Source organism: Conger conger, chromosome 4 (genome assembly GCF_963514075.1).
Source record: "Conger conger chromosome 4, fConCon1.1, whole genome shotgun sequence".
NCBI lineage: Eukaryota > Metazoa > Chordata > Actinopteri > Anguilliformes > Congridae > Conger > Conger conger.
In genome coordinates this window covers 29,589,895-29,603,627 of record NC_083763.1, presented here as the reverse complement: position 1 = coordinate 29,603,627, position 13,733 = coordinate 29,589,895, and the positions used below count along the sequence as shown (strand labels likewise).

General features: G+C 41.4%; 1 protein-coding gene across 3 annotated transcripts; it reads left to right on the top strand.

Annotated features, from left to right (window-relative positions):
* Nucleotides 1-97: 97 nt before the first annotated feature.
* On the top strand, nucleotides 98-13,692 carry mastl (microtubule associated serine/threonine kinase-like). Of its 3 annotated transcripts, XM_061237351.1 has the most exons (14): nucleotides 98-220; nucleotides 741-885; nucleotides 2,441-2,578; nucleotides 2,977-3,116; nucleotides 3,239-3,327; nucleotides 3,709-3,815; nucleotides 3,971-4,142; nucleotides 4,648-4,817; nucleotides 5,242-6,270; nucleotides 6,539-6,677; nucleotides 8,216-8,236; nucleotides 9,433-9,546; nucleotides 9,857-9,958; nucleotides 11,810-13,692. In XM_061237351.1, the coding sequence occupies exons 3-14, from the start codon at nucleotides 2,459-2,461 to the stop codon at nucleotides 11,965-11,967; spliced, it is 2,361 nt and encodes a 786-aa protein (XP_061093335.1). In that variant the 5' UTR covers nucleotides 98-220; nucleotides 741-885; nucleotides 2,441-2,458; the 3' UTR covers nucleotides 11,968-13,692. The 3 variants fall into 3 exon arrangements, with proteins under 3 accessions (XP_061093335.1, XP_061093333.1, XP_061093334.1); XM_061237349.1 differs by lacking the exons at nucleotides 98-220; nucleotides 741-885 and adding an exon at nucleotides 1,325-2,242; XM_061237350.1 differs by lacking the exons at nucleotides 98-220; nucleotides 741-885; nucleotides 8,216-8,236 and adding an exon at nucleotides 1,330-2,242.
* The last annotated feature ends 41 nt before the right edge of the window (nucleotides 13,693-13,733 follow it).

Here is a 13,733-nt window from a genome sequence, read left to right as displayed (position 1 = left end):
AGTTGCTTTTCAGATATTACTACCGGTTGAAATACTATTACGTCAGACGCGGGTTGTGCAGGTGGCAAGAGGGTGTATTCATTTAATATTTTATTTACTGCTTTTATAACCTCAAGCATATTGTTTGTTTTGTATTATAGCACATTGTAAGGCCTGTTGTAGATTGCACCGTTAAACATGTAGAACATGTAGTTCGGCCGATGTACAGAGCAATGGAGTTGTGAGATACTGTTTTGCATTTTGTCCTGTAAATACAGAGCATGTGGGCAATAATTTAAAACAATATTATTTCATGATAGTTACATTCTTGTGTCCACAGTTTGAAAAAGACTTAAATGTAATCAAAGTCTACATGTGCCAAAAAAGAAACAAAAATGTTGTGATCAGCCAGAAAACAATTATATTAAGTTAATGAAACAAATTAAATATAATATTACTGTTGTGTTAAGCAATGTCATTGTCTGCCCACATTATGTATGGTTACCAATTCTGATGATAATAAGCATATAGAAGGAGTTTGACTTTGTTGATTGACTAAGGTAAACAGAATTTAAAAGTCAATCAATGCATTATAGTCTATTTTTAATGTAGTTATGCGAGCATGGTTATGGTTATTATGAATGGAATATTTCACCAGAACTTGTATGAGAAGCAGTATTCAATAATAACTCCAAAAATGGAAGCCCCAAGGTCCTACTGTTAAAACATTTATATTTTTTATTTCTCCTTTATTTAACTAGGTGAGATGATGAACCAAGATGATCTAAGACCAGCAGCTCTCACCACTCTGATGGAGGCATTTGAGAGACGCTGGTGGATCACATCACAAAGGTCACAGTTGTTCAGTTAGATCCAGTCCAGTTTGCGTATTGGGCTGGCAGATGGGTAAAGATCCAAAATTGTTCATGCTGGACTCCGTCCAAACACATTGTGAGGCCAAAATCGGATTCTAAGCTTCTGTTTGTGGAATTTTCCTCTGACTGGAACACATTGCACACATTTTGGCATATGGATTTTGTACTCAGCAACAGGACACTGAGTACTGTTCAATAAGACAATAGCGCAATAGTGTCTATTATAGAGATGTGTCCTCCTGCTTATACTGTGCTATGCCTACTTCTTTATTGCCCACTGTGGATAAATAACGTTTTTTTGAATTGTGATTATAATGTAGGATAAATAATATTTAAGTATTGATTAAAGGGAAATAAATGAAATAAGTAAGCTGAAGCATTTCACTTGAATAAGATATGCTCTATTATTAACACACTGAATTAAGTGAAATAGAAACTACATCCAATAGACTTGCAGGCAAAACATACCTTTTTATTTGAACTACTCTGTTGTTAGGGATCAGAACTGCAAATGTCAACTTAAAATGGCCTCATTGAGATATTGGTAGAGAACAAGAAAAAACAGCAACGATAATAATGTATCATACCAATTGTTCTCTTGACTAGTGCCGCTAGTTTATCATACCATCACTGAATTGAACAATATAGTTTTAATAATTATTGTTAAGTGTTGTCATTAAAAAAAATATTGTTATAAAAATCCATTCATCATAACAGCAACCAAATGTGATCCGAATGAATCAGACGCAGTACAACAAGAGAAAGCAAGAAAATTTCAGAACTGGAAATTGGGTTGGGTGACCAAACTGATGCCTGTTCTGACACACACACACACGCGCGCGCGCACAGAAATGGCTTTCGCCTGTATTTATGAAAGTTCTAATTTAATGAATATATATTTTACACAGTTAGTCGAAATTGAATCAATAAATAAATAATATGTGTTTCGATTTAAATATCAGGCAGGCTTTCAGCAAACTATACGTCACGTCGTAGGACCCCCAAGTTGGAGCGGATTTCAAATTTTCAAAACATCCCTATAGTCAGCTGTCTGTTGTTTTGGTTGCAGAATAAGTGTTTGGTGCCCTTTTTATTCGAATTAAAAATTGACTGTTTTAGTTGTTGTGCGCCATCCGAAATAGATTTAATTTTTCATTTTGATGTTAGCTGGTTGTCGCTTGCTAGCTAACGGGCTAACGTTAGTGAGCTAAGTTATGGAGGGAGAAGAAAACCCTGACGGTTCTGCACTCTCTACCAGTTCGGTACATGAAGCTCCCAGGGCTCCAACAATTGAGGACTTCATTGTATTGAAGCCTATCAGCAGAGGCGCCTTTGGAAAGGTTTTTCTAGCACGAAAAAAATTAAACTCGAGACTTTATGCAATAAAGGTAGGCAACTGTTCGTCTGTTAGTTGGCTAATTAGCCGATTGCTATTTAACGTTCGCTAATGGTCTCTTGAAGCTTAGTTAGCTGACATAATTTTCCAGTGGTAGGCTGTCGATATTACAGCAACCTAGCCAGCATAAGAAACGTTTTTGAAGTGGGTTGTATTTTAGCTATCTACAAATAACATTGTCTATGTTCAGGTGGTGAGAAAGGCGGATATGGTCGACAAAAATATGACAGATCAGATGAAGGCCGAGAGAGATGCACTGGCTCTCAGCAAGAGTCCTTTCATCGTGCACTTATTCTATTCTCTTCAGACGGTCACCAAAGTGTATCTGGTAAGTGAGACCTAAACTAACACATCCAAGAAATGAAGAGCGTCTTATTCATGTGAGTCTAAAACCGGAGTCTGCAACCCTGTTTCTAGTGAACAACGGGTCCAGCTGCTGGTTTTCCTGGTTACTCAGAACTGTAATCCACAGAAGCAGTTCATTAACAGTTACACTGGTACCTCACTGGATTTCACTTATTTTAAGGTGAAAACAAAAACTAACCGACCCTACTGCAACCTGCAACCTGGATTGCAGCACCCTTTTCTAAAAGTTTTTCCAGTTGTAGCTAGCTGCAAATGTTTATTACTTTGCTAATAGTTTATACTCTGCTAGTATTATCGTTGTGTAATTGGTAGGTTTTATTTATGAACATTAACCTATTTCTCTTTTTTTAATATCACCAGGTGATGGAATATCTTATTGGTGGGGATGTTAAATCACTTCTTCATATTTATGGATATTTTGAGGAGGACATGGCAATGAAGTACGTGTCAGAGGTGGCTCTTGCTTTGGACTATCTGCACAGGCACGGAATCATTCACAGGTATATGGACATGACCTCCTTGTTTGTCCAATCACATGGACAATGGATATTTAGGCTACATGATTTTTAAAAATTATGGATGCTGGATTATTACCTTTTTAAAATCCCATCTCTTTGTTCAGAGATCTGAAACCAGACAACATGCTCGTCTCTAACGAAGGACACATCAAGCTCACAGATTTTGGCCTCTCCAAAGTCAAGCTTGATCGAGGTGGGTTCTGAAGCAACTGGGCTGGTGTTAAGTTTTGGATTTTATATCAGAGTAGGCCCCCATCTTCGCACGACTTGCTACTGATTCTATTACATGTGCGAACCCTGAATGGGGCAGGGCTTGGTGGAATTCTGTTCTGTGTTGATTTGGGAATAATGACATTTGGTTCGTAGTATTTTGCTACTTGTATATACATGTATTTTTTATTATGCTGAAATAAATGCACAGCACTTATGTCTGCTAAGACAATCAAATAATAATACAATATGGACAACTACGGTCATTTTGGCTGTGGATTGTTAAGATGCTTTAAAAGTATTTTCCAAGAGTGTTACTGTTTGAGCTGCTAATTTATACATTTATCGGCCTAATTTTACTCAGAGTTGAATCTTGTGGATATCCTGACGACACCTTCCTTAGTGAAGCCAAAACAAGATTATTTCCGTACTCCTGGTCAAGTCTTGTCATTGATAAGCTCCCTCGGTCTTGTGAGTACAATTTTCACTTTCAATAGATTCAAATGTAAAGTATGCTAAAAATTATGATTTCGCAGATGTGAAATAAATGAAATTATGAAATAAAAGTTTCCTTCTCAGGGAATTCTTATGTTTTGGTTACGTCGTCTCATTTCCTTTTCTGAAAGAACACTCCTGCGGTGGAAGGCAAGCGTCACAGCAGCGCCTCGGCCGTGTCCAGCCCCATGTCCTGCGGCAAAGTGGAGCAGCGCAGAAGGTCCTTCTTCTCACCTGTGATAATGAAACAGAAGGACCACTTCTTCTCCCCCATCTGCGCCGACAGAAAGCTCCACGCGTGCTGTGAGTGTTCTTGTGCGAAATATATTTCAGAACGGTTTTCATTACAACCTGTGGAAAATAAAAGTTAAATACACTCCCCTCCAAATGTATTCATGTTCTTGATAAAGATGAACAAAGAAGGCTGTGTTAAAGGAATATAATGGGCAATGATCTATTTTGTATGCCCAACATTTTTTATGCCAATTGCTTTGAGCAATGTTTTCAAATAAATAATACTTGTATTATTTGATGAATCTATTCCCATCTTTATCCATGGTCTAAATAATTTTGGAAGGCACTGAATGTTAATGGTATCCCTGCTGGAAACTAGGTTTGTAGACTAAGCCTGCTTTTGGATATTTGAGTGTTTGGCAGTATGAGACATAGCCTCCAGAAGGAAGCAACAAGAGGAAATGTCTCCTCCAGTATGGAAAAGGGTTCAGGACTTTTGGTGATACATTTTTTTTTTTTACGTATATAAATATTTTTCATAAAAATTATGATGTAAATTCTGCATTTTGGTCAGACCCCCACAGCAGTACGTTCAGTCCTGGTCTTCTGGCCAGGAGTTTGACACCGAGGCTCCTCACCTCCAGGAAGAGGATCGAAACATCAAGCGCCAGTAGCCAATCCTGTCTCTTCCCTTCTACCACGGAGTCTGAAGACTGTGTGAGCCCCCTTTGGGAGGATGAGCTGGTGGGTAATACTGTCGGCATTTTTAGAGCAGGTTTCAGAGACAAATTAGGTTTAGTGCTGAACTAAATTCAGCTCTGTTTGGACCACCTCTATTCAAAATAGAATTTAGTCTAGAACTAGGCTTAATGTGTGTCAGTGAAACTTGCCCATAATGTTCTAGACCAAAAGCCTTGCAAACAATGGAAAGGAAAGCCTTGTATAATACAAAAATATTATTTGGAATGAATATAGAGGTAATACAAACTATCACACAGTGCTGTGATGGGGAACTTGGAAAGATTGAAATCTCAACTATACTTCTCTTTCTGTAGATGTTCTTCACCAAGAAGTACAGATTGGAATCATGTTGTGGAGTAGTGTGCATGTCACATATGACAACAAAATACTGTGGTAATTTCTATTGTTAATTTGAAATTGTTTTTAGGAAATTGAAGAGACCGAGAATATTCCTTACCCACACGGGAGAGATGCAGTTGACAAAGTGGGTGATCCGTTTCCTTCCTCTAATCTACCCGGGGAAAAGGTGCAGGGTTTTAGAAAACCCGGCCGTGATTCTTCTCTGGCTCCTCTGGGCAACCTGGACCTGAGAGCATGCCCTCCGAGCCTCTTGCCTTGGAAACCTTCCCCGCTCGGCAAACCAGAGTGTTCATCTGCTCACCCCCGGCCCTCCGTCGTCCAGACCGCCGAGGCCCGGCTGCCCGCCCGGGCCACCTCCGCTCTGAAAAGGGGCTTCGAGCAGGTGGAGCGAAGTCCTGAGCACAGCAGCGAGGCGAACGGGGAGAGCAACGGCAAGAGCAAGCGCTTCTGCCACGCCCCCACCGGCTCCAGCAGCGGCCTGACCGGGGTGTTTGCGGCCGTCCAGCTCGGCGGTTTCGGTGAAGGGCCGCCCCAAGCCGCCTCGGCCCCCGTGGCGAAGAACCTGCTCAGTGAGCTGGAGGACCCAAGCTGCAAGGGTGACGGGGCGTCGGCCGACTCCAGCCTGGCCTCTTCCCCCGAGGACGACCCCAGGAGGAGCCTGAGCCTCGACTCGGACGGCTCTCTGGAAGACACGTCCGCCCTCTCCAACGGCGACCGCCAGGCCGCGCCCCGGAAGGCCGGCTCTCTGTCGTCGTCGTTTGAGGACGCGGACGAGGGGGCGGGCGGCCCCGCCGTCGCGCCCTGGAGGGGCACCCCCAAGGCGGGCTGGGGTAATCGGGAGCAGTTGCCCGGGTTTCGGCCTTTGCCGTCCGGTGGGGTCCCGAGGTCCCCTGCTCTACTGAAGCCACGCAACGTGGTGGTGTTCAGGAGTTACTGCAGCTCCATCGACAGGTCCAACGTGTCTGCCATCTCGCGCTTCAGCCTGGCGTCTGCGGACGTGATGGACATGTCCGCCTCACCCTCCTTCCACAGCCTGTCGGGGACGGTGACTCCTGTACAGAGGAGGAAGACCAGCTCCAGCAGCTCTCTCTTCCAGGTTAGAGGAAGGAAACAACGCTCAGGCAGAATATTGCAATATCGCAGTGTATTAATGTTACATGGTAATTTAAAGGTTATCCCCCCCACCCCCAATTTTTGGGTATAATTGTATGGCTTGTTAAAGTCTTATGTATTGTATATGCCTTGCCCTGCTGTGCTTCTGGCCATAGTCTGCATTGTGATGGGCAATAACTTTTATACCTGATCACGTCACCTCTTGTGGCTTTGTTAATGAGTGAACTGACAGGGGAATTTGCCTATTTCAGACACCACAGCAGGCCACCTCTCACACCCCTTTCAGGACGCCAAAGAGTGTCCGCAGAGGGCCCGTGCCTGTTGAAGGGGCACCCATCCTGGGTACACCAGATTACCTGGCTCCAGAGCTTCTCTTGGGCAAAGCCCATGGTGAGTGACCACAGCTTCCTGTTCCCTTTTTTCTCAAGTCTCAGACTTCTCCTGTCTTACATTCATACCTTACTATTTCTGGCAACTCTGCTGGATGCAGAGTTTAAAAGCAGTTTAAAAACATTGTTTCCAAGGAGCAGAAGTTGGAAGAAAAAGTAGGAGCACACTAATGCGTCTCATTTGTAGGTGTGCTCCAAATTATTTTCCCAGTTGGCACACATACATTTTCAGGAGAAAATTCTCCTCAAGTGAGAGCATTGTAGAGTAATAGTTGTGATATTTATGCTCCATTTTGCTGATTCTCAAAACTACTGTGGCCTTCTGTTGAACTTCCCATAAGAATCCAATTGCTTTCCAAGCATTACCTCATTGATTTTCTGGAGAGACAATTTCAACATTGGCAGTTTTCAGCGATGATACTGCAGCTTTAGTGCTGGTCGTTTCATTTTGAAATCTTTTTAAACCTATTTGCCCCACATGAACTATTTCTCATGTTCATCAGTCAAGTGCGTTAGTGCAGGACAAAGCTTAAAGGGGTAATCGACACTAAATCACATTTTTTGTTATAAAGCTGAATATCTCATCTCCATTTGATAGATGAAATTAGTCCTATTGCAAAAAGAAACCAAAATGTAATTAAGCCATCCCACCGCATTTTGCGAGAAAGAAAAAAAGAGCCATGCACTGCCACCCAAAGGTGAAAAGTTTTGTTCCATTTCGCCTGGAGCCAACGTCTGTGAATAGAACTTTCAAATCTACATAAAGTCAAACACCCATTTCTTCCCCTCTTCTTGACTGATAGGTTACCGCAGCCTTTCTGTCAGCTCGAACCAGTCTGGCCCTTCTCAGTTGACCTCTCTCATCAACAAGGTGTTTCTGCTTACAGAACCGCCGCTCACTGGATGTTTTTTATTTTTCGTTTCAGTTACAGAAATACTCAAACCTCAGACGGGCTGTCTGGCACCAACAATCATGCCACTGTCGATCACTAGGATCAAATTTTTTCCCCATTCTGATGGTTGATGTGAAACTGAAACTGAAGCTCCTGACCCGTATCAACACGATTGTATGCATTGCACTGCTGCCACACAATTGGCTGATTAGATAATCGCATACTTAAGTAGGTGTATATAATAAAGTGCTCTGTCAGTGTATATCACTAATCATTACTAGCTGATGGCATATACTTCCTACATAGTCTTGCGAGAGAGGAGGGTTTCTGGCGTACCTGTCGTGGGCTCTGTTACGTAGTGTGTCTGTCATAGTATTCAGGCCTGCAAGGGGAGGCTGCTCATTATTGTGACTATAGCGACAGAATCACAGCAAACAACTCCCACAAAAGTGAGCCATGTACAGTATCTTTTGTGGTGGGCGATTAACCAATTTCCCCCATCCCCCAAAGCCTCAAACCTTCATACCTTTCAGAATATCATGGCACGAAGCTGACTGACGAGCTCTGTTGTACTTGTACGATAGGAAATGGCATATTGTGACTGCAGCATGCCCTGGTAAGCTGTTTAACAATCCCTCTCTTTAAGTTTCAGGAATTGTTAATTGCGGTAAGTTGTGCCAGTTTGGCTGCCATGAGAAGTTAAACCGCGTGGCGCATGTGCTGATGGCTTCATCTGCTTATGCTTCTCCCCATGTTTTTCGCATTTGGGCCCCAAAGGAAGTGGTGGCAGGAGTTAACATGAGCTCAGCAGACAGAATTTGCTATTCTATATTTTCTCTTCGGATGGCTTGACTATTCTGCCCTCTGTCCAGCTGGGGGGGGGGGGGGGTTGACTGCTTTCAGAGGTTGGAAACCACTGATTCTTTTTTTAAGTAAAAAACATTTTCTGTGCACTGTTCACCATGTTGAGTGTGAGCCGTTTTCAGAATTTAGTTATACAAAAATGTCTCCCAGAAGAAAAGAAAAAAAAAAAAAGTATTGTTCAGCATTGGATAAATGAACTTAAAAGCATTTGAAATGAGAGTAGCCATTATTCAACATCACATTTATGTTCATTTTAACTGGCTGGATTAATATTTTGAATTTTGAATATTAGTTGAATATGTAATTGAAATGTAATTGTATTGTTTAACACAAAAGGATCAATAAAAGTGGTCAAATTGGGATCTGAATCAAAGTCTGTGAAAAATAGTTTTGTTTCGAGCAGAACTATTTTACCTGCTTTCACCGTTGGTAATAGGGATGCGCGATAATACTGGCATTGTATCTGTATCGCCTGATAACGGCTTAAAATGAAATTACTGGTATCAGGCTGATGCAAAGATTGTCCGTTGCGAGTCCGATTCCCCCGATGCGAGTGAAAACAACAAAAAACATGTAATTTGCAACACTTGATCGATTGGTGTCAAACATGGAGAACAGTTTTTGAATTGGTTTTCCTAAGAATACATGATGCATTTAACTATTTTGTCTTTATATCTATACAGAGCATAGTTTACAGTTTAAATATACTGCAAATGATCCGTTTCTTTGTTTTTGTCATTTTCTCTGGGTGATATTAGGACAAAATCTCAATATCGTGCATCCCTAATTAATAGTATATCTATTCAGGCCATGGTAAATATGGGCTGTTTTATTCTCCCACATCTCTCACTAAACTTATCCCTGCTGTTTTTACCTAACTCTGTGGGGAACACCGCTGTTGCTGTGACCGCCATAAATTAAACACACAGTCTAACATTTCTCTGTCCTGTGTCCTATGCAGCATCTATAAAAGACATCATAGCTCTTTGTTCCCCTTAGATTTCATGGTGGACTGGTGGGCACTAGGAGTCTGCCTGTTTGAATTCCTGACCGGCGTACCTCCCTTCAACGATGAAACTCCGCAGCTGGTGTTCCAGAACATTCTCAACAGAGGTGTAGTTTCCGACAACATTGCCAATGTTGCTGTCCCGGGAGTCTGGTTAATACGGCCCGGCCCATTGTGCTGAGGAAGTGGCTGTTTAAAATGACTACCTGCAGAAATGATAAGAATAAGAGCACCAGTCATGTAATCCCTAGTGCAGAACATTGTGGCGATTCTATGTTCTATTCTGAGAACAGTACCACAGCATAATGTGCTTTGGGAATTCCCTGTGCCCAGAACTAACCATGCGCATGTATTCCTGATGTTTCATGGAGTGTCAATGAAGCCTATGTGAATGCATATGTTTTTTAAATCTCTCAGATGTCCCATGGCCAGACGGTGAAGAGGAACTGTCTCACAACGCGAGGAATGCGATTGAGATCCTTCTCACTATGGACATGACCAGGAGAGCTGGCCTGAAAGGTGAGGTTGGCTCCTGCAAAGGTTAAAACACACACATACGTGTGCAGTTTTAACATCTTTGCTGAAGATGTTTCAGGTAAAATGTCTTCAATGTGAAAGGGACAAAGAAATTGTGAAATGGGGGTGGCAGCTGTAAGCTGTAATTTAACACATTTCACTTTCTGGAAAAATAGCGAAAGTTTCAATTGGCCCAGGTTTTTTATGCAAGGAAGGATATTTTAGATGCTTGCAATAGTTTCTCCTGACCTGACAGCTTCACAATGGCTTGTGTGAGGGCATCAATGGGTTCTTTTAAAGCAGATAATACAATTCAGGCGACACTGAAGCAGCTTGTACAGCGTCATTATGGCTCTTGTGGTTGTACGTGTGTTTGAAACCATTTTAATGCCATCTGAAGATGCTGTGCACAAAGAAAAAGCACAATGGCTTCCAGCATTAATAGTACTACATGCAAGAGAAATGTCTGAAAGCAACAGGACTGAAATGGGTTCCTGTTTAATTGTGCAATCTCAAGTAGTTGGCGAAAGCAATATGAAAACATTTTTGTCATTTTCCCCCCACAACCTGCAGACAGACAACCCAGAGCAATTGAAAATGTGCCTAATTGTCCTCAAACGGGTTGTCGGCATGCCAGTCCACCTTCTCCCACGACAAAGCTATATAGGGTCATTACGTGAAAAATCAACCAGTTATGGGAGTTGACCAAACCAATTGTGCTCAATCAATATAGTTTCATATTGATTGGAAACTTTCTACCTGATTGGACATTTTCTGGCCGGACCCAACTTTGGCATTGTATAACTTTTGAATAAATAATCTATTTGACTTCATTTTGTTTTTGTTTGTGACCATTCTTAACCAGGATATTTACTAGTCTTTCAAATCTGGATACCATACACCAAGTGGCTCTAATGTAGGAAATAATCAAATTATGTTTTATTGTGAATTACGCTTCTCTTTAAACTGATCATAACATGCCAAGGCAAATTTTTTACATAAGTATGATTTGTACCTTTTGAACTACATAAAGTTTCATTTTGATAAGAAACCTTCCACCTTACCAACTACTTGATTGAATATGCAACCCTTTTTGGTCATTTTCTGGCCAGACCAAAATTCTGCATTGTATCATTTTTGAATAAATGATCCATTTGACCTAATTTTCAGTGTGGCTGTTCTTAACCAGGCGGCACGGATGGTGCAGTGGGTAGCACTGCCGCCTCACAGCAAGGAGGTCCTGGGTTCGAATCCCCGTCGGCCGGGGCCTCTCTGTGCGGAGTTTGCATGTTCTCCCCGTGTCTGCGTGGGTTTCCTCCGGGTACTCCGGTTTCCTCCCACAGTCCAAAGACATGCAGGTTAGGCCGATTGGAGAGTCTAAATTGCCCGTAGGCATGAGTGTGTGAGTGAATGGTGCGTGTGCCCTGCGATGGACTGGCGACCTGTCCAGGGTGTATTCCTGCCTTTCGCCCAATGTATGCTGGGATAGGCTCCAGCCCCCCTGCGACCCTGATCGGGATAAGCGGGTTCAGATAATGGATATCTACTAGTCTTTGAAGTTTGGAAGTCATACTCCAAGTGGAACTGTTGTAGTAAGCCATCCAATATTTAATAAAATTTCCAAGAGGCGCGCTTTAGCATTCATTAATGATATATTGTCGATATATTGGTTATTGATATCAACTCCAGAATGTTGTGCATACGTTATGGTATTTATTTTATTCATCCATCAATACTTAGCAGTTTGCCTGAGATTTAGGGCTGCCACACTGCCAGTAGAACCAGTTGAGTTCATATCTTATTCATTGACAATGACTGCTCTTCACAGACACATTTGGTGTGAATGTGTTTCAGAGCTGAAGGGCCATGCTCTCTTTGAAGGCCTGGACTGGGAAAACCTCCAGAACCAGGTCATGCCCTTCATCCCTCAGCCAGAAGATGAAACGGACACTTCATACTTTGAAGCCAGGAACAAGGCCCAGCACCTGGCTGTTTCAGGGTTCAGCTTGTAGAGAACTGGTCAGTGGTCTTCTCCCCACTGTCTTCACAGCAACAACTTATAAAATCAGTGGTTAGATAGAAGAGCTTTATCAAGACTGTCAAGGACAGTCAAAATGGAGACTTCATGCCCCATGCCCACACTACTATTGAAAAATAATTAGCAAAAGAGATTTCTATTATGATTAATACAAATTATGATGGATACTGAATAGATAAATATTAACATTTATAAGTATCTTTGCTTCACATAAATTGATAAACACTAAATTATCGATTTAATCTATGCAGGCACAGAAATTCTCATATGAATTCAAAACTTTGTGATTTAGAATATTGTATGAAAAGGAAACGAGTAGCCATTTTGTTTTAGGTGTAAAATATCTTCAAGTTTCTGCTTGTACTTATGTACCTGTACCTGTACATGTTCTGTATGTTACCTGTATGTGTTTTAATATGAGTGACACCTTTGAAGGTGCCTTTGAATAGGCCTTCAGTATTGTGGCATGGAGTTTTTTTACTGCTCGATGCCACGTTCAGGAAATAGCCAACCATGGCTTATGTGCAATTCTTTTATCTCCTATTCTTTTTTCAGCTGATTGATCTGTTTTTCTTTTAAACGGGCGTTGAGCAATTTATACTATGTAAAGTCAAACTATAATGGATACGATTGGGCAACAGGTCCAAGGCTTGGACTGTTTTAGGAATGAAAAGTGTAATAAAAATCACACTGTCAACCGTTTTATATCATTATAATTCTAATATGTACGCACCCATGCTAATAAGACTGGTAGTCTACAAACCTGTTTTCATGATGGAAACTGGTGAAATTGAAAATAAAACAAGTAGGACAGATGAGCTTTATCAAGACTAAAATAAATATGAACATAATGTCTAAGAATAAATGAGTGGAGGGGGATTAATATATGTATGTAATTGGTGTGCATACTACATGAAACGAGTCAGCACAATTACACATTTAATATGCACTATTTGTGAAATGGGGTCTAAACACTGGAACTGGGAGTCCGGCAGGCATTTTCCCCATCTTTGCTACCGTTATTCTTAATAAATATAAAGCGTCAAAAGAAAAGCACAATGCTGACCACAGCCTGAGGGGACGTTGCTTGTGCCAATTGGCAAAGGATGCTGAGCCGGAGCTCTTCTTGCTAGAATATTCTTCACTCAAGGTTATTGACTACTGGTGGTGGAGCACAGCACTGTACTTAACGTAGCACCCTCTCCCCTGCCTTCCGATGATAAAGTGCCACTGTAGGGCATCCCCATTCCAAAATCATTGCACATTTAATCTGGAGAAACCACATTATTGGAGAAAATCTGGATCCTAGAAATCAGATATGCCCTTTTTGTATCCATATTAATATTTGTGCATTTTAAGTTGTCATATTTAATTGTTTTTTTGTGTTTTCTTTCCTGTTTGGGTGTACATTTTATTTGTGTGACCTGTGCCAAATTTTACATTGTTTAAAATGAATATATGATTTGTATTATTTTTCCATAGTATTTTCTTGAACACACTTATTTCATGCAGAAAATGAGCTGTGTCCTGGAGAAGCCATTTTGGAAGCTGTTTTGTAAAGCCATTGCTGTCAAATATACGGTTCACCAATTACTCCTCTTCTTTCCAATACGAACAAGCCCTTTGAAAGAATGAAACTGGTGAAGGGGAACAATCCAATGTTTGATTCAGATTCATTAAAGCCTTTAACAATTATTAATACACGTGCTCATCGTCTTTTAACAGTTTTTGCACTTTGAC